Raw genomic sequence first — 25,923 nt, forward strand, 5'->3', positions numbered from 1 at the left:
TACAAAACTAAACATACTGTTGACATATAATCCAGCAATTGTGTTCCTTAGTGTTTACCCAAAATAGTTAAAAACTTTTGTCTACCCAAACACCTACACATAGATGTTTGCAGGAGCTTTATTCACTGTTGCCAAAGCTTGGAAGATGTCCTTCAGTAGGTGGATGGATAAATGGTACGTCCAGACAATGGAATATTTAGCACTAAAAAGAAATGAGCTATCAAGCCATGAAAACACATGAAGGAGACTTAAATGCATATTACTAAATGACAGAAGTCCATCTGAAAAGGTTACGCACTGTATGGTTCCAACTACATGACATTCTGGAAAAGGCAAAACGTTACCTGTTACGCGTGGTAGAGCTAGGGAGTGAACAGGCAGAGCACAGAGGATTTTTACGGCAGTGAAAATATGTTATTATAATGACGGATGTCACTACATTTTTGTCCAAACCCATAGAATATATAACACCAAGAGTGAACCCTAAGGTAAACCATGGATTTGGGGTGATTATGATGTGTCAATGTATATTCATCCTTGGTAAAAAGTGTACCATTCTGGTGAGTGATGTGGATATTGGGGAGGCTATGCATGTGTGGGGCAGGGAATATATGAGAAATTTGTACCTTCCTTTCAATTTTGATGCAAACCTAAAACTGCTCTAAAAACACAAAGACTTTTTAAAAAGGAATATATGTATCTAAAAGGCTTAAAAGAAGGGGCACCTGGCTGGCTCAGTCAGTACAACATGTGACTCTTGATCTCAGGGTCATGAGTTTAAGCCCCACATTGAGCATAGAGCTTACCAAAAAAAAAAAAAAAGGCTTATAACACCACAAAATTCTTAATTTATTTTTCTTCTGGGATGGACAGCTCATAATGTTGGATTGGCAAACAGGAAGTTCTGATTGTAGGAGTTGTTAACTCAGATTTCACTCTAAAAGTTACCTCGTTATTCACAACTGGGGGGAGAATATCTGGTTTTACTTTAATCCAGAGGCTGGGGAAAATAGGGATAAAGCAGAGAGACAGATGGGACATGAAGTGAGAATTCTGGATTATAACATTGCTATGGATGGATGGTGTCAACATCTTGACGGAGCCCAAAAAAGGGAGAGATCATTGTCATGGATGCTTAAAAGCATGGAATATGAGGCAAAACAGAGAGTACCTAATTGAAATTAAAGAACCAGAAATAAATTGGGGTGCCAATTTAAAACACATATTAGGGGCTCCTGGGTGGCTCAGTCAGTTGAGCATCTGACTCTTGATTTTGGCTCAGGTCACGATCTCACAGTTCCTGGGATCAAGCCGTACGTTGGGCTCTGCACTGACAACATGGAGCCTGCTTGGGATTCTCTCTCTCCCTTTGCCTCTCGTTGGCTCGCTCTCTCCCTCTGTCAAAATAAACTTAAAAAAATAATAAAACACAGTAGTATTATCTCCAGATTACAAGATGTGGGTAAATATTTTTCTACACCTTTCAATTTCTTATAATCGTATTCTATAGTGTATATCACTAATTTTAAAAACATAACAACAACTCGTTGAGGGGGGCGCCTACCAAGCCTCTCATACTCTGATTTTTTAAGTTTATTATTTTGAGAGTGACAGAAAGTGTGTGTGAGCAGGGGAGGGGCAGAAGGAGAGAGAAGAAAGGAGAAAGGAGAAAGGAGAAAGGAGAAAGGAGAGAGGAGAGGAAAGGGAGGGAGACGGAGGGAGGCAGGCAGAGGGAGAGAATCCCAAGCAGGCTCCACACTAAGTATAGAGCCCAACAAAGGGCTTGCTCTCACAACCTGTGAGATCCTGACCTGAGCCGACATCAAGAGTTGGATGTTTAACCAACTAAGCCACCCAGGTGCCCCTCTCATACTCCTTATCAAGTCACCCTCACTCTCTTACACAGTCTCTTTGGGGTTACAAATATTACCCTTTCCAAGTGCATGCCATCTGAATCTAACATCCAGGTTACCGGTAATATTTCTTACCATGCTAGTAGTGCCACCTTTGCTAAATAATATTGTCCACAAGTTAACTAATAATTAGAAAAGTCACACTGCAACCAAGTAATGATGACTAATCTATAGGGTCTGTAGTTAGTCATCACCTATGTTACAAGACTTAGAATGGCCTTTCACTTTCCACTCCTGGTTGGGTATTATGCCTTGTACCCTGATCAACCACCTGTAAAAATATGGACACTGAGGTGGTTAGACTTGGTTACATCATCATCTTGTGGCTAATTTAAATAATATCATGAGCAACATCATTCCAAGCAAAAACTGAAAAATTCTTAAGAGCAACTGCCTGTGGCAATTTTAATTATGCTCCACAGACTGAAATAAATATGTAATGAGAGCTTCCCCACCTGAGGCAGTGGTGTCTAGTACTGTATCTCCTAAGAAAGTCAGTCTCCCACAGAATTGAAAAGAGATTCCAATGGATTTGAAGCAGAAAATGGTTGTCCTCTTTGTTGGAGGTGAACTAGGTACATGATTCACAGGAAGAGCAGGAGCATTTCCTTGACAAGGAACCTGCGCAGCTCAGTTCTTCTGATTTGGGGAATAGGCTATGTACACTTCTCTTGCCAACAATTTATTTCTGGTTCTTTAATTTCAATCAGGTACTCTCTGTTATGCCTCATATTCCATGCTTTTAAGCATCCATGACAATGATCTCTCCCTTTTTTGGGCTCCGTCAAGATGTTGACACCATCATCCATAGCAATGTTATAATCCAGAATTCTCACTTCGTGTCCCATCTGTCTCTCTGCTTTATCCCTATTTTCCCCAGCCTCTGGATTAAAGTAAAACCAGATATTCTCCCCCCAGTTGTGAATAACGAGGTAACTTTTAGAGTGAAATCTGAGTTAACAACTCCTACAATCAGAACTTCCTGTTTGCCAATCCAACATTATGAGCTGTCCATCCCAGAAGAAAAATAAAGAATTTTGTGGTATTATAATGAATTGAGCCTGCGTATGGACTCCAATCTTTTGTCCCATGCCTATCCCCTCATTCTAGTACTCAACCAACACCAAGAAGTTAGTGTTTTTCCCCTATGCTTACTACCTCAGATGGACATGCATGCCAGTGTCTTAAGACAGGCACTGTATTTCACTTGACGTTTTAACAATCCAATTCACCTTTAAATTACACTGGCCAACAGATGGTAATACTTTAGATAGGAAATCCAGGAGCTATGAAGGCCTTTGTACCCATTCTTGCAGTCTTTGGCCAATATGGTGATGCCATGATCTACCTGTAATTAGAACAGATACCACAGTAACCAAAGCAGCTTGTTTATGCTGGTTAGGTGTAACCCCTTGCCAGTGTGCTATGCTGTCTCAGAATACTGATCCATACTGAGACACAATGCAGAACTTGCTGGCCTTACAGACTGAAGCCAGTCTGACTGCTCTTTAGTGGCTGCTTTATGCTTGGTTAACAGCAACATGTGGTCTCAAGCCCTTCAAAACACAGCATTCCACTACTTTTCTGACTGGACATGTACCTATTGTGCTATCTGAACTGTCTGTGCAAATACATCCACTTTAGAATTTCACAGGGTAGGGATGATCTGTCCTTTTGATGTATTTATATGTCCTATCAAATATTAACATATTTGGTTTATTTCTGAGTGCAGATTCTGACTCCAAAATGGAATTTATTAATGGACAATCTTGGTCTTTCCATGGCCCAAATTACTGAGGCAGACCCACTGCAACTGTTCCTGGAGTCTGTTGAAATCACCATCTGATACATCATCTTGATACATCCAGGATGCACATAACTTTGCCCATTAAGTGAAGCTTTCAGGTCCCCAGTGAGCGAGCATTTTTCTGAACTGATGATGTATGATATCTTCCTTTTAATGTTTTAAGTCCCTGATGGTACTGACCAGATCCATCAATAAACAGAAAACCATACTGAGGATTGCTTTTTTTTTTTTTTTTTGGTAATCTCCAAACATAGAGATTTATGCAGTCCAGCATGGGAGGTCCTTAGGCAACAAGTCAGGAGGTTTTTTGTTTTCTTTTGTCTTTTAATTTAAATTTTGGTTAACATACAGTGCAATATTGGTTTCAGGAGAATTCAGTGGATTCATCACTTACATACAACACCCAGTGCTCATCACAAGTGACCTCCTTAATAACCATCACCATCTAGTCCATCTCCCACCCAATTTTCTCCATCAACCGTCAGTTTGTTCTCTACTGTAGTCCTCTAAGGGTCTCTTGTGGTTTGTTTTCCTCTCTCCTCTTCCCCGCCTTCCCATTTGTTCATCTTTTTTTTTTTAATGTTATTTATTTTTGAGAGACAGAGCATGAACAGGGGAGGGGGAGAGGGAGATACAGAAATCTGAAGCAGGCTCCAGGCTCTGAGCTGTCAGCACAGAGCCTGATGTGGGACTCAGACCCATGAGCCGTGAGATCATGACCTCAGTCGAAGTTGGACACTTAACTGACTGAGCCACCCAGGCACCCCTCATCTATTTTGATTCTTAAATTACACATGACTTAAGTCGTATGTTATTTCTCTTTCTCTGACTGACTTATTTCACTTAGCATAATGCATTCTAGCTCCATATCATCGCAAATGGCAAGATTTCATTCTTTCAATGGCTGAGTAATATTCCATTTTATATATATGCCACATCTTCTTTATCCATCAGTCAGTGGACTCTTGGGCTCTCTTCATAGTTTGGCTATTGTTGATCATGCTGCTATAAACAATCAGGTGCAAATGCCCCTTCAAATATGTATTTTTGTATCCTTTGTATAAATACTTAATAGTGCAATTGCTGGATCATAGAGTAGTTCTATCTTTAACTTTGAGGAAACTCCACACTGTTCTCCAGAGGGTCTGCACCAGTTTGGATTTCTACCAACAGTGTAAGAGAGTTCCCCTTTCTCTTCATCCTCACCAACACCTGCTGTTTCTTGAGTTAATTTCAGCCATTCTTACAGGTATGAGGTGTATCTCCTTGTGGTTTTGATTTGTATTTCCCTGATGATGAGTGGTGTCGAGCATCTTTTCATGTGTCTGTTGGCCATCTGGATGTCTTCTTTGGAAAATTGTCTATTGATGTCTTCTGCCCATTTCTTAACTGGGTTATTTGTTTTCTGGGTGTTGAATTTGATAAGTTCTTTATAGGTCTTGGATGCTAAACCTTTATCCAATATGTCATTTACAAAGATCTTCTATTCCATAGGCTGCCTTTTGGTTTTGTTGACTGTTTCCTTTGCTGTGCAGAGGCTTTTTATCTTGAGGAAGTCCCAATGCTTCATGTTTGCTTTTGTTTCCCTTGACTTCAGTGACGTGTCTAGTAAGAAGTTGTTCCAGACAAGGTTAAAGAAGTTGTTGCCTGTGTTCTCCTCTAGGGTTTTGGTAGTTTCTTTTCTCATACATAGGTCTTTCATCCATTTTCAATTTATTTTTGTATATGGTGTAAGACAGCGATCCATTTTCATTCCTCTGCACATTTCCATCCAGTTTTCCCTGACACCATTAGCTAAAGAGACTGCCTTTTTCCATTGGATATTCCTTCCTGCTTTGTCAAAGATTAGTTTGCCATACATTTGTGGGTCCATTTCTGGGTTCTCTATTTTGTTCCATTGATCTATGTGTCTGTTTTTCTGCCAGTACCATACTGTGTTGATGATTACAGTTTTGTAATACAGCTTTAAGTCCAGAATTGAGATGCCTCCAGCTTTAGTTTTCTTTTTAACATAATTTTGGCTATTCCGAGTCTTTTCTGGTTCCATACAAATTAAAAAAAATTTTGTTGTAGCTCTGTGAAGAATTCTGGTGAATTCTAGTGAAGAATGCTGGAGTTATTTTAATAGGAATTGCATTGGGTAGTATCGGCATATTAACAATATTTATTCTTCCAACCCATGAGCCTGGAATGTTTTTCCATTCCTTTGTGTCTTCTATTCTTTCATAAGCTTTCTTTATTTTTCAGTGTACAGATCTTTTATCTCTCTGGTTAAGTTTATTCCTAGGTATTTTATGGGTTTTGGTGCAACTGTAAATGGGATAAATTCCTTGATTTCTCTTCCTGCTGCTTCATTATTGATGTATAGAAATGCCACAGATTTCTGTACATTGAGTTTATATCCTGCGACTTTGCTGAATTCAGAGTACAGATCTTTTACCTCTTTAGTTAGGTTTATTCCTAGGTATTACTGTTTTTGGTGCAACTGCAAATGGGATCAATTCCTTGATTTCTTTTTCTGCTACTCTGTTATTGATTTATTGAAATGTAACAGATTTCTGCAAACTGATTTTATATCCTGCAACTTTGCTGAATTCAACTATTAGTTTTAGCATTTTTTTGATGGAGTCTTTTGGGTTTTCTATATAGAGTATCACGTTGTCTCCAAATAGTCAAAGTTTGACTCCTTCCCTGCCCACCTGGATGCTTTCTTTCTGTTGTCTGATTGCTGTGGCTAAGACTTCCAGCACTATGTTAAATAGTAATGGTAAGAGTGAAGAGGTCTGAAGTTTTTAAAGGGATTTCAATATCTAGCAAATTATCCACATCGTTATATGATACATAATAGTACGTGAATAAATCTGACCAGACGTTAAGTTTTTTTCAGGTTGACTTCCTAGCCCACCAGCTAAACATGGATTACTACTATATTTAGAACAGTGGTTTTCAACTCTGGTTGCATTAGAATCATCTGGGAAGCTTAAAATTTTTAAACAGAAGCAAACAACAACAAAGAAACTATACTTCGGAGCTATCCTAAACAAATTAATCAGAATTTGCAGGGATGAGATTCAGTCATTGGTGGTTTTATTATGTTTGCTTTGTTTTTTTTGACTGTCCAAGTGATTCTAATATGCAGCCAGGGCTGAGAATCAGGAATCTAGAGCAGTGTTTTCAAACTTAAACTACATCAGTATCATCTGGACGTGACTAAAATGGACTGCTGAGTCTTACCTAAAGTTCCTGATTAGGTAAGAATGAAGCCTGAGAATCTGTAGTTCTAGCAAGTTTTCAGGTGAGGCTAATGCTGCTGGTTAAAGGAACACACTTTGAAAACCAATGATCTAGAGCATGCTTTTCAAATTTTAGTATGTTCACATACTGCCTGAGAATGTTAAAATACAGAGCCTAGGGGCACCTGGGTGGCTCAGTCGGTTAAATGTTTGACTTCTGCTCAGGTCATGATCTCATGGTTCCTGGGTTCAAGCCCCATGTTGGACTCTTTGCTGACAGCTCTGAGCCTAGAGCCTGCTTCAGATTCTGTGTGTGTGTGTGTGTGTGTGTGTGTGTGTGTGTGCGCGCGCGCGCGCCCCCCTCCCCTGCTCGTGCTCTCTCTCTCAAAAATAATAAACATTTAAAAAAAAGAATAGTCCCTGGCAAATAACAGGTACTCAATAAATATTTGCTGAAAGAATAAGTAAACCAAGAAATACCTATGTCTACACTAAGATGTGTCCCAAACGCCACTGAAGAAAGTGTCTTAAGAGGTGAGAGTGACCAACTGTGGCAAATGATGATGATAAATCAAAAGATGATAACAGAGAACCAGCCACTGAATGTGGCAATGTGGACATCATTGGTGACCCTGACAAGAGCTGCTACAGTGAAACAGAGAAGAGCCAGGACTGAATGGCAGAAAAAGAACTAAAGACAGCGAGTACAAATACTCTTTCAAATATTCTCTCTTAACACGAGACCACTGCATATGATATTACCTATTTCCATAATGCTACACCTTCACTCATTTCTTCTGATGACATGTCCTCCTGTTTTCCTTAAAGACCCAGTTTAGGTAATATATTCACTAGGAAACATCACTGTGAACTGTTATGTCCCCATGAGCATACCAGATTACAGGTACACCAATGCTACCCCTAGTACACATAGTATTTTAAGTAATTCTTTAATTGACTGTGTCTTTAAACTCTATCTTAAGACAGGACCTGTACACAAAACTAATGCTCAATAAATACAGGTACTCCCACTTTTTGAAAGTTCATATTACACCACCTCTCTCTCACAAAAGACCTACACTAGTACCTGTTTCCGCTAACTGAAGAAATCCGAAAAGGAGTTCAGCTTTTACAAAAAAGGCGAGAAGCAAAACAGCATTCAGTGTTTGTTTTACTGCAAGCTGTTACAGAGCATGTACCCCAACCAGGGAGAGTGGCTCCACCAAGCTCCTTGCTTGGAACTACATTCAGCATCCTAGCATCAAGCTGTCATAGTTCTGAACTGTGACTGGGAGCATTTGTGCTTTATATCTTAATTTATCTTGTGCATCCATTAGCAAGATGTGTCCCAAGCACAGAAAAGCAGAGAAGTTATTCTCTTTGCTTCAGAAAAGCAAAGAGAAGTTATTTTTGGGATCTAGGAATGCACAAAAATTTTTCCATATAAATGAATGGTGACTGCTTCTTCACTTTATGTCATTCTGGCTTATAAAAGGTTTCATAGGAACATGCTACTTTCAGATAGCAGAGGAAACCTGTATTTCTTTGAGGTGTGAAAAGGCCTTGAACAGTAAGTTCTTAATAGTTCTAAGAATTTATTATTCCATGTTTTCCTTAATTTATATCCAAAATATATTTTGTTAGTTCCCTGCATATTCAATGAGGCATTACAAAACAATAGTTATTATAATGCAAACCTAAAAATCTGACTTTTCCCTTAAGTAAACAATAAAGATACATTTAATTTACATTTATGATATCTTGAACCGTTATTCCAGATAATTCTTTTTAATTTTTTTTCATGTTTTTTTTTTTTAATTTTTGAGAGAGAGAGAGAGAGAGCGTGAGCAGGGGAGGGGCACAGAGACAGAGGGAGACACAGAACTCAAAAGCAAGCTCCAGTCTCCGTGCTGTCAGCACAGAGCCCAATGCAGGGCTTGAACTCACGAACTGTGGGATCATGCCCTGAGCCAAAGTCAGACACTCAACTGACTGAGCCACCCAGGTGCCCCCAGATAATTTCACCTTTCTCTGAAAACACCTCTTAATGTTATCCCTTAAACCATGCAGTATTTGTAAAACAACCATAAATATTTTTATATTCAGAGACATAACATGAAATCTTACAGAATAGAATCATCATACTGTCTGTGAAAGTTAAACTCACCAAATTCTAGTAACTTAAACACAGGGATATTTTATGTCCTGTATATATTCTAGTGTATATTCTGTATACATTCTAATATTTTTGGAATTACTGCTTCTAAATATTACACAATGCTTAAGAAAATTATGGTACCAGCTTTGAAGGGAGGGTTTATACTCATTTTTCAAATTGCTTATTTGTTGAGAATTCTAGTCATGCATGTTTTAGGATACAGACTGGCAGTTTGCTTCCCAAACAGGATTATCTGGGGCACTTTAAAAAGATTTCCAGGCTCCAACTATATATAGAGGATTCTGCTTTGTGCACCTAAGGAAGAGTCTAAAAAATTGGCAAAAAGCTCTTTAAAGGATTCTGATAATCAGCCTGGTTTGAGAAATATTGACTGTATATCTGAAAACACATAAGCAGACAACAGGTAGATTTGTAGTAATTCCTTCCTGACCTTAAAAAGTTGTATCTTAAACCCATGTAAAGGTACAAAAAAAACCCTGATCCACCATAAAATGATCAGACATTCTGAACTGCTATTCCAACAAGAATTTGACTTGTATTATTTAATTTCTTTTTTTTAATGTTTATTTATTTTGAGACAGAGAGAGAGAGGAGAGAGAGAATCCCAAGCAGGTTCTGCACTGTCAGCATTCAGCTCCATGTGGGGATCAATTTCACAAACCCTGAGATCGTGACCTGAGCTTAAGTCAAGAATTGAAAGCTTAACCAATTTAGCCATCGAGGCACCCTGAATAAATTCAATTTCTATACCATAAATACAGAGCTGTTAAAAACCACTTTTACTAGATTACGGTGAGACTTGATCAGTTTTTCCTTTTCTCTCCCCTCCCCACCCCCCCCCCCCAATCCATCAGAGTCCACTGCTCAGCCACCATTTGGGAGGGAAAGCTTTAAGGCCAGGCTTCTCCTCACTCACCAGGTTCTTATTGGTCACAGCTGGTCAGTTTCCTTTCTTAAGGACACCACCTACCACAATTGAAGGAAAGAGCTACTACACCTTTCATTTTGTCTAAAGAAAAAAAAGTCATACCTAGAAGCAATGAATAATTATCATTCTAACCTGCAACCATATAATATGGTACTCCCTTCAAAGTATTTCAGATGCATTATGTAATTTGGTCTCATCATCACCTTGTGAGATACTTTCACCATGTTTAGGGAAAAAAAAAACTTCAATTCTGTACCTAGAAAATATACAAACAATGGGCATAGGCTGTTCAATGTGGAGGTTCATGTGCACAAGAAAACCAGAATCAAGTAACAAAATGCACCAAGCTAACTATAGTCCATCAGTGAGTGGTCTTCACTGGTGATAAGTGATTTGAAAACTGTCAATAATATTCATTCCAAGAACAAACGTGACAAAAAGTGTTGGGAAGTAACTAGCAAAATAAAATTTTAAAGTCATTTCATCCTTTGGGAAGACAACTGGGAAAAGTTTCAAAATATAGACCAAGCTATAGATGTGCTTCTTGTGCTAAAACTGGCAGTAGTCTAGAATATTTTATAATTATTTTATTTTATAATTTAAACCTGTAATAAACAGTTAACAGCTGGAGAATTTTATCATTATCATTTTAACTTGAGACACAGTAGGGAGGGAAAAAAAAGAAAGAAAAAGTGACCTTAAAATTCCTGTATTATTTTTTTTTTAAGATTTTATTTTTAGGTAATCTCTACACCCAGCGTGGGGCTCAAACTTACAACCCTGAGATCAAAAGTCGCATGTTATTCTGCCTGAGCCAGTCAGGTGCCCCTCCTATATGATTTCTGACAGTGAAATGAATTTCTACATAAATCTGTAGTACTAAAATAAATATAACTAAAGAATAAATTACCAGAGAAGTATATATAGAGATATGGCAAAAAGAAGACAATTACAAGCAACACAGATAAAATAAGACAAGTCACATGGCACCACCACTGGCCATACTAGATGTAGTAAAATGGTAAGAGAACTGGTTAGCACATGACAGACTGGTCATGAATCAGTCTTTACAATTACTATAGCACCTACGTTTTCAAAATCTAAGAACAATCTGCTCATTCTGGAATAATCTTAGCCCCAGACTAAGTCCTAGTTGACCAATAAATTCTACACAAGTTTCAACCAAATATGGAAACAAAACATGGTAAAAACAGTATTGGCTTTTTTATTACTAAACCTAACTTTGCAGGAACATTGTTTTCCACCATGTATCACATTTATGAGTATTACATTTTCTGCTATGACATAATTGAAAAGTTACTGGAGTAGTTTCTATACTTCTACTTCAAACATTGAATTGAAAACAAATTGAAAGGTTTGAAAATCTGTTGGATCTATTTCACAAGAATGATTTGTGTCATTATTGGCTGAAATAAAATTTCCAGAGCCCTTTCATTCACTGATGTTTACGTTATAATCTTGATACTGTATTAAATATATGCCACCAATTTCAAGATACTACATGATTCAGATTTTAGTACCCCACTGCAATTTTTGGGGAAACCTTCTTGTTAGAAATTATTTTAAGGATGAATCATTTGCATAAAATCATAAGCATGCATCCATTTATGGCAAAAATTAGTCATATATATATGTTTACTGAAACACAATTATAAAAACTCAAGCAGTATGACATATAATATAGCTTTAATTGCTGCAGGATAAACACAACATCATTTATCCCCGTCAAATAAACCATATGTAGTTTCAGAAGGCCTTAGTACCATCTTGCTCTCAACTACCAAGAAGTAAAAACAATAGAAGTGCACCATGAGAAGACCTCAAAATCCTTCACACCCACCACACCTACTGAATTCAACCCAACAAACATACTGTCTGGAAGAGGGCTTCAGCTGAGGCTGCTTCAGCTAACTAAAGCTACCCTCCCCTGTATTGTGAGAGACCTAACACAAGAAAAAAGAGAGAAAGCGGAAACTATTAGGAAAAACGACAAAGAACTGGGGCAAATTCTACTCTTGGGGTGAATCACAACCAACGAACAAAACTACCACCTCATTCCCTATTCCAGAATGTCAATTTCTGCTCTCCTTATCTTTACTCCATCTTGCTCTACCTTTAGGCCCCCTTTTCCCATTTACAAACCACACAGGCACAGACACGCAAACTAGCAGTACAACTCTGTTATTTACAGAATTCAAGTGCCAGAGCATCTTGCCTACAAAACACCAAACCAAACTACTGGATTTCAAATGCCCGATTTAAGTCCTGTGGAACATAAAGAAGGGAGTATAACTTAGTAACCAAGTCAAATCACAGAATCTCTTGTTAAAAAACAAAAACAAAACAAACAAAAAAACCAAGCAGCAGCCCACAAACACATTCCCAGAATCTTTTAAAAGCTATTCTCCTGTCAAGGGCAAAAATGCTGTGCTTGAAGCATAACCGATGGCCTAGGAGAATTTCTGCAGCTTTTAACTTTGTCGGAAAAGTCCTGCGGAGACACTGATTGGAAATTACATTTCAAATATACCGGCTCACTAAAATGTAAACAAGCATTGAAAACAGAATTACAATGCAAAAAAAAAAAAAGTGATTTAAATAAAAAACACTAAATCTATTTAGGACTCCTTGAGAGGAAATGAGAATTGGAAATCAGTAGACTCACTTTCAGCTGCTTGTTCAGCTACCAAAGTGCCCTTAGGTGTGCAGATTTTTAATTTCCAATGAATCACCTGAAGGCTGCCGGGGTTTCTCTTCTATCTGATAACAGGAGGCAGTGAAACCCGAACTAATCATTATGGCCAGGAGGTGAGTGCCCTCCAGGATGCTACTGGGGGCGCTTCCCAGGACCAGTACTTTAGAGCCCACAGCTTGCGGTGCCTTTCTTTATCAGTTTCCCATTAGGTAAAGGATTTCTCCCGGGCCCTTTCGGAATTCGTTTAATAAGAAATCTCTGACGGGATTTAAAGGAGTAAACCGCTACCAAAATAACCTTTTTGCAGTTTTCATAAATTCGAAGGAGGGAGAAGGGCACAAAGCCATAAAACCGAACGCCCGGTGTCTCCGCACCGACGCAAGGGAGAGACTCTAGAACACCGAGACGGAAAGGGGTTCGCCGGGTGTCACCAGGGTGGATCCGGGACAAGACACTGGTGGGTTTCCGTCCGGGGTGATGCTCCCGGGAGCAGCGGGTCACCGCACCCGGAATGACGCGCAAGTGCCAACTCCGCGAGCGGTTCGCACGGGCGACGGCCGCCCCTCCTCCCCCGTACCTGATGATGTCGTCGCTGTGGCCCCGGTAGAACTTCTGCCGGTGCTCCCGCGGGCTGTACACCACGCCGACGCCGGCCACGAAGTACACGATCTCCTTGGCCGCCGTGTAGTAGAGGTTGTTGCGGCACTGGTGGCCCCGGTAGCCGTACACCCACTCGAGTCGCAGGTGGCAGTTCGGGGCGCTCCGGGCCGCCATGTCGGGGCGCCCACCCCGCCGCTCCGGCTTGGGCCCGCGGCAGCGGCAGGCGGCCGCGGCCCGGCCAAGAAAGCCCTCCCGCTGGCGGCCGGGACTTCCCGCCTGCCGCGACCTCTAAGCCGCGCCGGACAGGTGCATGTCGCTCCTTCTGGCCTCTGCCGCCGCCGCCGCCTCAGCCCACGGCCGGGAGGAGAACCCTCGCCTCGCGGAACATTCTGAGGGCCGCGGGCGCCGCCGGCCGTCAAGTGGGGTGTCTCGCGCCCTTCTCCCGCCTCAGCTCGGCTCGTCTCCGCAGCCCGCAGCGCCCAGGCTGTGAGCGGAGCCGAGCGAGGTTCCGCCCCCCGCCTTCACTCCTCAGCAGCCGCCCGCGCAGGCTGCTCCCCGCCCGGGTCACCTGCGGCGTTCGCGCCCGGCCGCGGCCTCTTTCCCCAGCCCGGCGGGCCCGCGCCGCGCGACCCCGAGCTGAGAAAAGCGGCGGCGCGGCCTCGCGCGGCCCCGCCCCCCGCCGCCGCCGTCGCCGTCGCCGCCCGCGCCCGTTTCGCCCCGCCCTTCTCAACTGGAGACCGTAAGGGCACCGCTAGCTCCGGGGGTCCTCAGCCGGGTCGCTCTTCCCCAGCGACTAGCACCCGAGTTTCCCCAGCCTCCTTCACGCGCTGAGCCCTTGCGAAGCTGCCCAGACCCCGCGCGGACCGTTGGCGACCCTCCGCCTCCTACTACTGGGAGTAGGGGAAGCGCCTGTCTCGAAAGGCCCTGTCTGGGCTAGGTCTTTGCCTGGGAGAATCAACCCCAGGATGCTAATCTCATTTTTTCCCTGGTACTTAGCGCGTGTACGCGCGCGCGCGTTGTTTGTTTCTTATTGCTTCATGCTGCTCACTATACCAGACATTGGAGATAAAACCTGACTTTCTAAGTGTACATTTTCTTATTTGTGCAGGTGACCTTAAAACTGATGTAGATCATAAAATGACACACTAGGTCCGATTTCTTAATAAATAGCTATGGTACCTGAATTTATTTTTTAGTTCCTATTTTGCATACCAATAAACTGTTGATATTTCTTGCATTGTAGCAATGGTGAAGTAAGATGTCTTGAGTATTGTGATAATGGAGAATGTGACTGAAACAAAAACACTGGAAGCAATGAATTCCTCACTATGTCAGTTCCTCTCCTACTCAGTTTTCTAAGTGCCCCCCCCCCTCACAGGATTACAATACTTGTAAAAATAATTTGAAATCCATACTTTTAAAGGTTTTAAGTGCAGGATGATAGCCACAAGGTTTATAACAAAAAATACTCATACTAATATGAGTCCTCTATGTCTAAAAAAATCAGTTTCGGTTTCCCGGGGAAATACCAAAACTTGAAAATCTGACAAGAACTATAATAAACTAGTATCCTTTCAAGAAATGTGTCTACACAAAGGTGTTTCCTATAGGGTACCTGTACCTTGGAATGGATGTTACCTGCTTCCTCCGCTTCTTCAAAGATGCAAATTACCAACTTGAGACGAGATACCTTTCCACCTTTTGGTTGTGACTTCTAGTATACAGGCAGGGAAACACCATCTCAGAGCAAGGAATTTACATAAAGTTCATGAAAAGTAAATTCTGAAGGTTGAGCAGATTTGTGAACTCCCCCAGAAAGGTTGGAAGTAAAAATCAAATCCCCTGTATTTCACGATATGTATAGGGTAGTGAGGGAGTGTGATGCAGGAAAGAAACACTGTAAGGACTTCATAAAGTTTCTGAGCTTTCAGAAGTCCTCAAGCTTGTTATTTTTGTTATTCTCAGAGTGATTAGCTATAAAACTTTTGTAATGAAATGGGCCCTTGTCCTAATTTCCAGGAGCAGCCAAAAATTAAAAGGGGGTGGTGAGCAAGCCTGGGGGGAAATGGGCCTCACTTCACAGCTTGTTTTTGACTCAGACAACAACAATCTCAGCAGAAAGAGAAGAGGAATTCAGATTGAGCACCTGCTGGAAAGAAAAGAGAACTCAGGCCTGAGAAGTGGCTCTGAAGCCATAAAAAGTCCTCTATGAGGTTCTCTGGACAAAGGCACATACAATTTCTCTTTATCACCTGTATTTGTTTTTTGGTTTTTGTCTTTTTCTTAGGAATATGTTTGCTAACTCACTAGTGAGTTCCCTGAAAACCCCTGTTGAGAAAAAGAAAAACTTGCTGATTATCTAAATTTAAGCAGTGAACTTAGAAAAGACGAAATATTTTCTCGCTCTATATTTGTGGTACATCAATTGCTAGTTCTATGTAATTTTTATGAGATGCAGCATGGTGAAGAATAAGAAGTACTTTGTTCTGATTCAGATGTTTCAATACAATGTCTTATGGATCCCGTGTTACATATTTAAATACTCATATTAATAACAGATTTAAATAATTTATTTTTCCATTATCATATTTTCTGTAACAATTTTTAATGACCCAAGGGTGGAGTGTGAAGCAAAAACATTCTTTTTTTTTTTTTAATTTTTTTTTCAACATTTATTTATTTTTTTGGGGACAGAGAGAGACAGAGCATGAACGGGGGAGGGGCAGAGAGAGAGGGAGACACAGGTTCCAGGCTCTGAGCCATCAGCCCAGAGCCCGACACGGGGCTCGAACTCACAGACCGCGAGATCGTGACCTGGCTGAAGTCGGACGCTTAACCGACTGCGCCACCCAGGCGCCCCACAAAAGCATTCTTAATTAAAGCATCCTCAACTGACAAATGAAGACCAAAAGAGACAGTTGAGGCACAAAGATGGCTAAAAAAAAAAAAAAAAAAAAGAAACCTTCAGGGATATTACATGAAAAAACCCAAACCTGATTAGTTCTTACTCCTACAACTTTATATAATCTGTTTTCACTAATATCACATCATAAAGCTCAATCAAGCTTGTATTACTAGATAAGATGCCACACCATCAGTAACTTTTGAAGGTACTACAAATAAGGATGCAAGAGAAAGACCCCCAAAACTCTATACATCAACAAGTGGACATTTATTAAACATTTTAAATAAAAGCTCCCATGCCCTTTGGTAATCTATGTCACGAAACTTGAGTTCATAGTATGGAGCTTTATATTCCAAATATTTGAAATATTTTTAAAATTAAAGTAAACAACAAATTACTTGCTGGCTAATGATTTGAACTACCCTCGGGTTTACAAAAGAAATATAAGGCAAAATATACAAAATACAGAAGTCAAAATTTATGTTAATCGTCGCTAGCTAATTCAGCCCATTTATGAATTATTTTCATATTTTAATAAGCTGTACATAAATATATTTCTGTAACTATACCTTTAATTAACCTGTATAATTAACCTTTAATTAACCCATAATTAACCTGTATGTATAGAGCCTAACACAGTGCCTGGCACTACAGTAGACATTCCATACGTTTCAGCCACTATATATAAAAGAGAACACTTGTGTAGTCACAATAGGATTCTTCTTAGTTTTACCTTGAATTGTTGAAACTTTTGAAAACTGGAACCTTCTTCTGATCCCCTATACCATATTTGTCAGCACTTCTGTGGCTGTATATGACAGAAACCCACTCAAAATGGCTTAAGAAAAGGAATTTTAATGCCACATAGGACTGAAACTGTAACTGGCATCAATGCATTTGGATCTTAGGGCTCAAGTGACGTGTTTGGAGCCCAGGTCATCCGTTCTGTTTTCCTTTGGGTTGACTCCATTACCAGACAAGCAAAATAGCTGCCAACAGCTCCAATTCTACAACATATTCCCTTAGCAGTCCCTATGGAAAGAGCTTTTTTTTTTCAGTTCCCCTGGAAGCTCCTAGATGTCAGCCCCATTGGCTCCGATTGGCTGAGTTTAGTTATGTGCCCAACGCCTGGATCCATAGAGTAGTGGCAAGTGTGCTAAAACCATAGGAGGGGAGAATGGGAGAGGCTTAATGCTCCCAAGGAAAATTGAAGTCATTATTACCAGAATAAGAAGGAATGGAAGCCAGCAGTGGCTACCCAGGGTTGACTTGTTGCTTTAGTATTACCCAACGTCCACTTACGTAACTAAATACACATGCAATCTAAATTTTTGAAAAATAACAGGTGTCTGGTAAATAAATGCATCTTTGAGACAAAACTTTTTCTAACAGATTGCCACCCAAATACCCTCCTCTAAAACAATTCTACAGATAGGCCCAGATGCCAAAGCAACAGATTTTGTCCTTCAGCAACCATATTTCAAATACTTGGCTAGATTTCACCTAAAGCCTATAAAAACTGGTATATAATTCAAGTAAAAGAAGTCTCCAACCAAAGTGTCTTCTACACTTGTACGCACCTTGCCATCTTCTTTTTTTTAATGTTTATTTTTTCCTGAGAGAGAGAGAGAAGGCAGGGCATGGGCAGAGAGAGAGAGGGACAGAGAGAGAATCCCAAGCAGGTTCTGTGCTGTCAGCACAGAGCCCGATGCAAGGCTTGATCTCACAAACTGTGAGATCATGACCTAAGCAGAAAACAAGAGTCAGATGCTCAATTAATTGAGCCACCCAGCCCCCATCTCCCTCCGCCATCTTCTTTTTCTGTTTTAACAACATTGGTTTTCCTCCAGTTAGGTGAGCTGGAAAGCTAGGCACTTGTCTTTAGTTCCTTGCTGTTTCTCATCTTCCATACCCAGTTACCAACTCCTTTCTACTCTATTTTAGAAATATTTCTAAACTCCATTCCCATCGCTATATCCACACCCTCTCAATATCCATTGCCATAGTTCAGTTCAAATTCTAATTATCCATTCCCTAGATTCTGCAACCTGAGTTATCTGTAAAAATCATGGATCTGATCAGGCCACTCCCATGTCAAGAAATTTTTCTAGAAGCAACTTAGACATCTTAAGACTTGAAATGTCCTTATCATTTGACTCACTAATTTCTCACCTAGCTAACGGTCATAGCATAATAATAATAATAATAATGCAGATCAAGATTCGTGCACCAAAATATTTACTATGGCATAATTTAGAACAATAAAATTAAAGAAACCTAACTGTCCAACCATAGGGAAAACTTTAAGTAAAAAGATTCAGCCCATATGAAAAATATTATAAACCATTGAAAATTAGGTTTTCAAATAAATTTTGGTAACATTGGAAATTTCCTGTAATAGAATATTGAAAAAGATTTTTTAAATCAGGATTTAGAAAATGGAGAGAAAAGAAGAAAGAGGAAAGAGGGGTCATTTATTTGTCCAGCCCCCTCCTCTCCCACTGGTTGAGGCTTACCTCATGGTGGGTATGCCCGCACTTCCATGTTGCATCACCCAGCTTCTTCTGTGATCTCTGGGCCATGGGCTCAGAGAGCCCCAATTCCCACAGAGTATCACAAAGAGGGCCCAATAGTAATTGCACACACAATGAGTTGCATTAAGGAGAGGAATTTCAACCAAGGTCAGAGATCCTAAGTCTATTATAATGGGCAATAAGCCTCTTTAACCCTTGTCCACAAGGGAGATGTGATCTTTACTATACTGGACAATAAATAAGCCTGCCCTTTGCTCCAGAGACAGAGATGCTGTCTTTATCTTCCAAGGTTGTTTACCACACAGACATCCTTGAGAAGCTAGTCTGGGACAAAGGCAGTCAGTGCCTCTGCAAACAAGATGTGCAAAAGCACAGGAGAACCATGGAACATTGTCTCTTAACATAGATCCACCTGGCAGCAGCCAAGTGCTTACTTCCTGAATGCAAGTGCTACCTAACCATGATCAACACATAAAATATATTTCTGCAGCAATTGCGAACACTGACTTAAGCAGGTTATGCAATACATTATTGTCAAAGACAAACTGGACACTAGTTAAAGCAGTGAGGACAGATTTTATTCAATAATATTATTGCAGTAGGGAAGAGGGTTCAGTGTATACTGAACCCAATTTCCCTGAAATAAAAGGATAGAGATTTTTTTTAATGTTTATTTATTTGAGAGAGAGAGAGAGAGAGAGAGAGAGAGAGAGAGAATGAGTGGGGAGGGGCAGAAAGAGAGTGAAAGAAGATCCAAAATGGGCCCTGTGATGACAGCAGAGAGCCAGACGTGGGGCTTGAACTCATGAGATCATGACCTGAGACGAAGTGGGACGCTTAACCGACTGAGCCACCCAGGTGCCCCAGGATAGCGATTTTTAAAAAGTCTGTGTGTGCTAAGGAAAAGGAATGGCAGGGTGTTAAGAGGCATTAGTCCATATGACTAGGACACCTGACTTTGTCAATTAGAGCTTATTTGGAGAAGAAATAAACTTCTATCTTAAAAAAAAATTTTTTTTAACCTTTACTTATATGAGAGAGAGAGAGAGAGGCACAGCATGAGCAGGAGAGGGTCAGAGAAAAAGGGAGACACAGAATCCAAAGGAGGATCCAGGCTCTGAGCTGTCAGCACAGAGCCTGATGCAGGGCTCAAACTCATAGACTATGAGATCACGACCTGAGCCAAAGTCGGACACTTAACCGACTGAGCCAACCAGGTGCCCCATTAAACTTCTATCTTTATGACAGGAGGTATTGGTACAAGTTGAAGCAAGGCAGGCACCAAAGTTAGTCCCTTTCCTCCATTTAGTATTTATCATATTGAATTTTAGGAAATTGTTTATTTATGCAGATGCAGGGACTGAGGGTGAGAGTTGTCTCCCAGAATGCTTGCATTTCAAAGAGACAACTCTCCAGTCCTTGAGGAAATAATTTGGGGTGGTAGATTTACATCTCAAAGGGCAGAGAATGGACATATAATTGCAAGCTTTCTAAAGTAACTGCTCTAAGAGGGAGAACATGGCCCTATTACCAGGTGTTGGCTGAACAAACAGTAAAAACTGCTGGCAGCATTGAGCTTTCTTGGGCAGGCGTTTTAAGGGGGATGAGTAATTCTACAATCATGGTCTTAAGCTATTAAAGCCATGCTAGAGTTTGTCAAGTCTCTTAGTGCAAAGATTTGGACGGCATAGTTACATGCCAAGTGTCCTGTGGTCCTCAGCACAGCAGTTGTATAACTAGCTACGATTAGGAAGTAAGATGCACATCTTCACATCAATCTGATAAAGAAAACGTGAGACCATTTTGCTCAATGAACTTTTAATAGAACACCGTCAAGGCCATAGATGCTTGCACAAATACTGAAAGATATTATTATATACAGTAGTACTGATTGCTCTCATTATTGTTGACTTGTTTCAAGGCACTTCATGTTTGTAATGCCTTCAAATAGATCACCAAAACTTCCATTGTTCAAAAGCATGCCACAGGAAGAAAAAGGTTAAGAACCACTGCCATAATCATGGCGAAACATAAATGGAGCACCCATGTGTGAATCACTATGGTACTATGGAGGAGCAATCAAGGAAAATGAACCCACAATCTGTGCTTTGAAAAATTTATGTTCCAAAGAAGAAAACAAGATAAAGACATAAGTACCTTTAAAAACAAGTGAAAATGTATGTTAATAAGTGAATTATATATAAATATATATATACATTTTTTAATGTTTTATTTTTGAGAGAGAGAGAGAGAGAGAGAGAGAGAGACAACGTGAGCAGGAGAGGGATAGTGAGAGAGGGAGACACAGAATCTGAAGCAGGCTCCAGGCTCTGAGCTGTCAGCACAAAACCCGATGCAGGGCTCAAACCCACAAACCATGAGACCATGACCTGAGCCGAAGTCAGATGCTTAACTGACTGAGCCACCCAGGTGCCCCTATATACATTTTAATAGATCAAATACCATACCTAAAAATTACAAAATAATCATAGAGTAATCACGCTCTTATCAAAAGAGACTTTATTGAATTCTACTGATCATTAACACCTACTCTATTTTTTTATTTTTATTTTTAAATGCTTATTTATTTTTGAGACAGAGAGAGACAGAGCATGAACAGAGGAGGGTCAGAGAGAGGGAGACACAGAATCCGAAGCAGGCTCCAGGCTCCGAGCTGTCAGCACAAAGCCGGATGTGGGGCTCGAACTCATGGACCATGGGATCATGACCTGAGCCAAAGTCCGATGCTCAACTGACTGAGCCACCCAGGGCGCCCCACCTACTCTATTTTTAAAAAGAGATGTAAGAAAGATAAGAAACAAAAGTAGATTTACTATAGGTTGTGCAAAAAAATAAACTTAGCTGCCAAGTATTTATGAAAAGATTAGCCTGAAGCTGATTTTGATATAGGAGGACATTTCCTGGTGAGGCAGCCACAGTCTGGTTGTAGATACTACAGTTCCAAAAAGAAGAGATATGATAATTGGAGCTAAAAGGAGATAAATCCAGGATGTATAAAAGACAAGAGTAAAATACCACATATATTTCAAAGCCACAGAGTTTCCTATAGCAGGAAAGTACTTGAATCAGCAAATAAAACACTATCTCTAACAGTATCTTTACATTTTACATTATTTTGTTCTATGCACCCTATGCGATTCAATAAATATTTGATTTACATATTATGTAGCCCTTTAAAACTATACCTTACTTTAAAACTATACTAAATGTTTCTGAATATAGATTTGCTGGTAATTTATTTCACGATATAAGGCCACGTAATTAAATGTGACTAAATAAGCTAATGTAAAATTTCTTTCGAATTACAACTTACCTCCATCTAATACAGTGTAGAGAGGTCACTTTCCAGTGCCTGTTCTATAACCAAACACAAAATACTGGCCTATCACTGAGTAGTTCAAATCTTATTTACTCTTTTATTTGTGGTTCCTTCTAGTACATTCTGGTTTATCTTCAAGAACTCAAAGGCTTTAATGTGCAGAATACAAACATTGTAGGATCTGAACTATATGTTGCTTAAATATTAGTTTTTGCAAATCTCATTAAAATTACTCCCCCTACCACCACCAACACGAACTTGAAATTCTCCAGAGGCTTCCTACTGTTTTAAAAGACAGACCAAATCCTTAACTAGGCCAGGAAGCCCAGTAGGGCCTGGTTCCTATTTCTCCACCTTCATTTCACACCCTCTCCCACTCTCTTGGCCCTCCTGCCACCCTAGACTTCGTGTTTTCTTTTGTTTCCTAGAACAAGTCATGTTACCTTGCCACAGGGCTTTTCTATATGCTGATCTTCCTCTAGGCCCTTCATCTGGTTGACTGGTACTCTGTAGTCATTCCTGAGTCAGTTCCTGAATAGCCTGAAGACACCACTCCTCTTCTTATACACTCTTATAACACCAGTTATAATACTTTGATAATACTTATCAAAGTCATGGGCACCTGGGTGGCTCAGTCGGTTAAGCATCTGACTTCAGCTCAGGTCATGATCTCACTGCTCATGAGTTCAGGCCCCGCGTCTGGCTCTGTGCTGACAGCTCAGAGCCTGGAGCCTGCTTTGGATTCTGTGTCTCCCTCTCTCTCTGCGCCTCCCGTGTGCCCACTCTGTGTGTGTGTCTCTCTCTCAAAAATAAATGTTAAAAAAGTTTTTTAAAGACTTATCAAAATTGTAATTTTATACCTACTTGCACAATTCATTAATGTTGGACTCCCCTAGCAGCTATAAACTCCTTGAGGGCTTTCATGAGGAAGAAATCAGAGCAGGGGGAGAGCACGAAAATGGACAGTGGCCCCCTTTGTGGTACAGCCACACAGGCCTGATAGATGGTTGGCTGCTGTTAGACAACTCTGCCCACTAACCTGGACCATGGGCCTCAGATAAAGATCCACTGCTGATAGGGGAGGGGTAGTTACAAAATCTATCAGCTCTCAGGGAGGTGCAGGAAATCCACTTGGGTCCAGGAATATGGTATAAATACCAACACAAAGCAGAGGTCTGATACTACTGGGCTGGGAACAGAAAACTCCCCCAAATAAGATCACAGATACAAGGTAGCATTTGACTGTCCTGGGGAGAGGGCAGGAGTACTAAAAAAGTCTAACTGCCAGGCTAGACTCACAGGCCTGACGAAGCCCAAGAGGCTGGACAAAAAGGACCAGGAACATCTCCCCTATTTCCCACCACAAGTTTATGAGTGACAAGCATCAGTGGTCGGCTGAGGCAAGGGCAAGAACATAGAGAAATACCCTATTCTGTTATAATCCTGCAGAGATTACTAAAAACAGAGGGTGGCGCAGGAGCAAATTAACATTGATACATTACTGTTATTTAATCTATAAACGTTATTCGAATTTTGCCCATTGTCCAGTTAATGTCCTTTATAGGAAAAATTTAAAAATTTTCAATAGGATCCAGGATCCTATTCACATGTTGCATTTTTATTTCCATGTCTCTTTTAATCTGGAAAAGTTTCTGGGTCTTTTTTATCTTCCAACATTTTGACATTTTGAAGAATGCAGATTATTTTGTTGAATGTTCCTCAGTTGGGTTTGTCTGATGTTTCCTCATTACTAGATCACATTATACATTTTTAGCAGTAATAAAAGCAGTGTGTGTTCATCTTACTACATCATATCCAGAGGCAGATGATTTCTATTTGTTCTGTTATTGGTTATATCAGCTTTGGTCACTTGGTTAAGTTGGTGCCTACCAGGTTTCTCCACTATAAAGTTGCAATTAATTACTGTCTTGTGGGGAACTAATCAGAAAATTATAATATAAAGCTTTGATTCAGAAGGGTTGAAAAATAAGTTGATAATTAATATTTGCAGTTTGGTTCACATAATTTTTCAAGGCATGCTGTTCATGAGAGGTGTTTGAGGGGTAATAAAAAGGTTATAAACTACTGATTTAGAATATGTTATTTTGATCTCTGACAAAAATGCATATGACAGTATCTTTAGTTTGTTCACGATGTTCATTAAAGTCTATAGAGAATTTTCCATGAATGCTTACGATAAAAATCTTTCTTTAGAATAATTGGCTTTGTTCAAAGGACAGTCAACTAGTTTATTATATACTGAAATTGCTTTTTTTTTTAAAGTTCACAATGAAGCATTTTGAACATTAGCACATCTTTTTTTTGTAGCAAAATAAGTTTATTAAAATATTTTGTTGTGTATAAAACTTAGGAATGTATCAAGATTATATGCTTTAAATTTTACAATTTCATACTCCTGGTGAGAATTACCAAACAGAAGGAGCATGTATAAGAATCAGTTATTTGTATTCTGGACTATGTTCATGCATACTATATAAAATTTATAAATAGTTTTTGTCTACTTAGAATGGGCAAGTTACAAAATGTTTATGTCAAACCTAAAATGGTCATAGGTATATGCTTCAATTTTTAGTTATAAATGATTCTTAGACATAAATTAGAAGCTTTAATTTAATAAAAATAAAACTATTGGCTTAAAGTTTTGATAGCATGAGAGCAAGAACTCAAAATAAAACACGGGTTCTCCCATATGCTGGCTTTTTGACCTTGGGCAAATTACTTTAGAGTATGTTTCTTTATCTGTAAAAAGTAGAAGTTAATACCTACTTCAGTAAGTGCTTGACCCACAACAGCTAACAAATTTCAGTGCTTACTAATGCACGTGCTCAAAAAGTACATGGCATTTTTATGTTGTGACTAAAATTTAATGCAACTTCAGCCTAAAGTTATTATGCTGTGTTTATTTCAATACCTCAATATGTCTCTCCCCTCCACCTCCATTAATACCCTCCAAATATTCTTTGCCCACACGACTGTTAATTGTGCTGGATAATTCTGATTCTGATCATAAATTTGATTTAATACAGCCAGCCATCTTTGTGTTAAGATTTATTCTCAGTAGGGGCACCTGGGTGGTTCAGTCAGTTGAGCATCTGACTTCAGCTCAGGTCATGATCTCATAGCTAGAGAGTTCAAGCCCCATGCCAAGCTCTATGCTGACAGCTCAGAGCCTGGAGCCTGCTCATGCTCTGTCTCTCTCCAAAAAATAAACACTAAAAAAATTTTTTTAATTAAAAATTAGGAGTATTTTAGAACTATAGCCGTATTAATTCATTATATTTTATATGTAATCTAGGACCAGGAGCATTCCCTAATAGGGCCTGAAAGTCTTTGAGCTAGGTAGGGCTCCTAGGGAATGGATCTAAGAGCAGCCGCCAATTTGGAATTTCTGGAAAGCAAATAGCCTTATACTTCTGGTTCCACGGACAGAAGAGCCAACAGTTCTACCACAAGCACAATTCCAGTCCCTGTTAACAATAAGGGAACTAATCAAAGGGATTTGACTTAATAACTACACAGACTCCCATTTAAGCAAAATTGAAGAAAAGATTAAATCATTGGTACTTTGATATTCACATAAGCAAATGGCAGAGAACTTAAGACCATTTTTAAGACAAATATAGTTGACATGGTGCCACCTAAATCAAACGAGGATGGAATATATCAACGATATATTATGCCAGTAACGTGTTTTCAGAGTTTTTATCCAAAAATGGATTTGACTGGCAAGACTAAATAAAGCACTAA

General features: G+C 39.9%; 1 protein-coding gene across 9 annotated transcripts in view; it reads right to left on the reverse strand.

Annotated features, from left to right (window-relative positions):
* The window catches only part of EML5 (EMAP like 5), a 176,187-nt gene extending 162,499 nt beyond the window's left edge, over positions 1 to 13,688 (reverse strand). For 8 of the 9 annotated variants that reach the window (XR_008299587.1, XM_027066369.2, XM_027066368.2 and 5 more), the window contains exon 1: positions 13,354 to 13,688. Coding sequence is in view for 7 of the 9 variants with exons in the window: in XM_027066369.2 (XP_026922170.1) it covers positions 13,354 to 13,550 (197 nt within the window). In the remaining 2 variants the exon portion in view is untranslated. Of the gene's footprint in view, positions 1 to 3,145; positions 7,273 to 13,353 lie in introns of those variants that run through there. The other variant, XM_053224804.1, reaches the window with a different exon arrangement.
* Between the last annotated feature and the right edge of the window lie 12,235 nt (positions 13,689 to 25,923).

This window comes from Acinonyx jubatus, chromosome B3 (assembly GCF_027475565.1).
Source record: "Acinonyx jubatus isolate Ajub_Pintada_27869175 chromosome B3, VMU_Ajub_asm_v1.0, whole genome shotgun sequence".
NCBI classification, from domain to species: Eukaryota; Metazoa; Chordata; class Mammalia; order Carnivora; family Felidae; genus Acinonyx; species Acinonyx jubatus.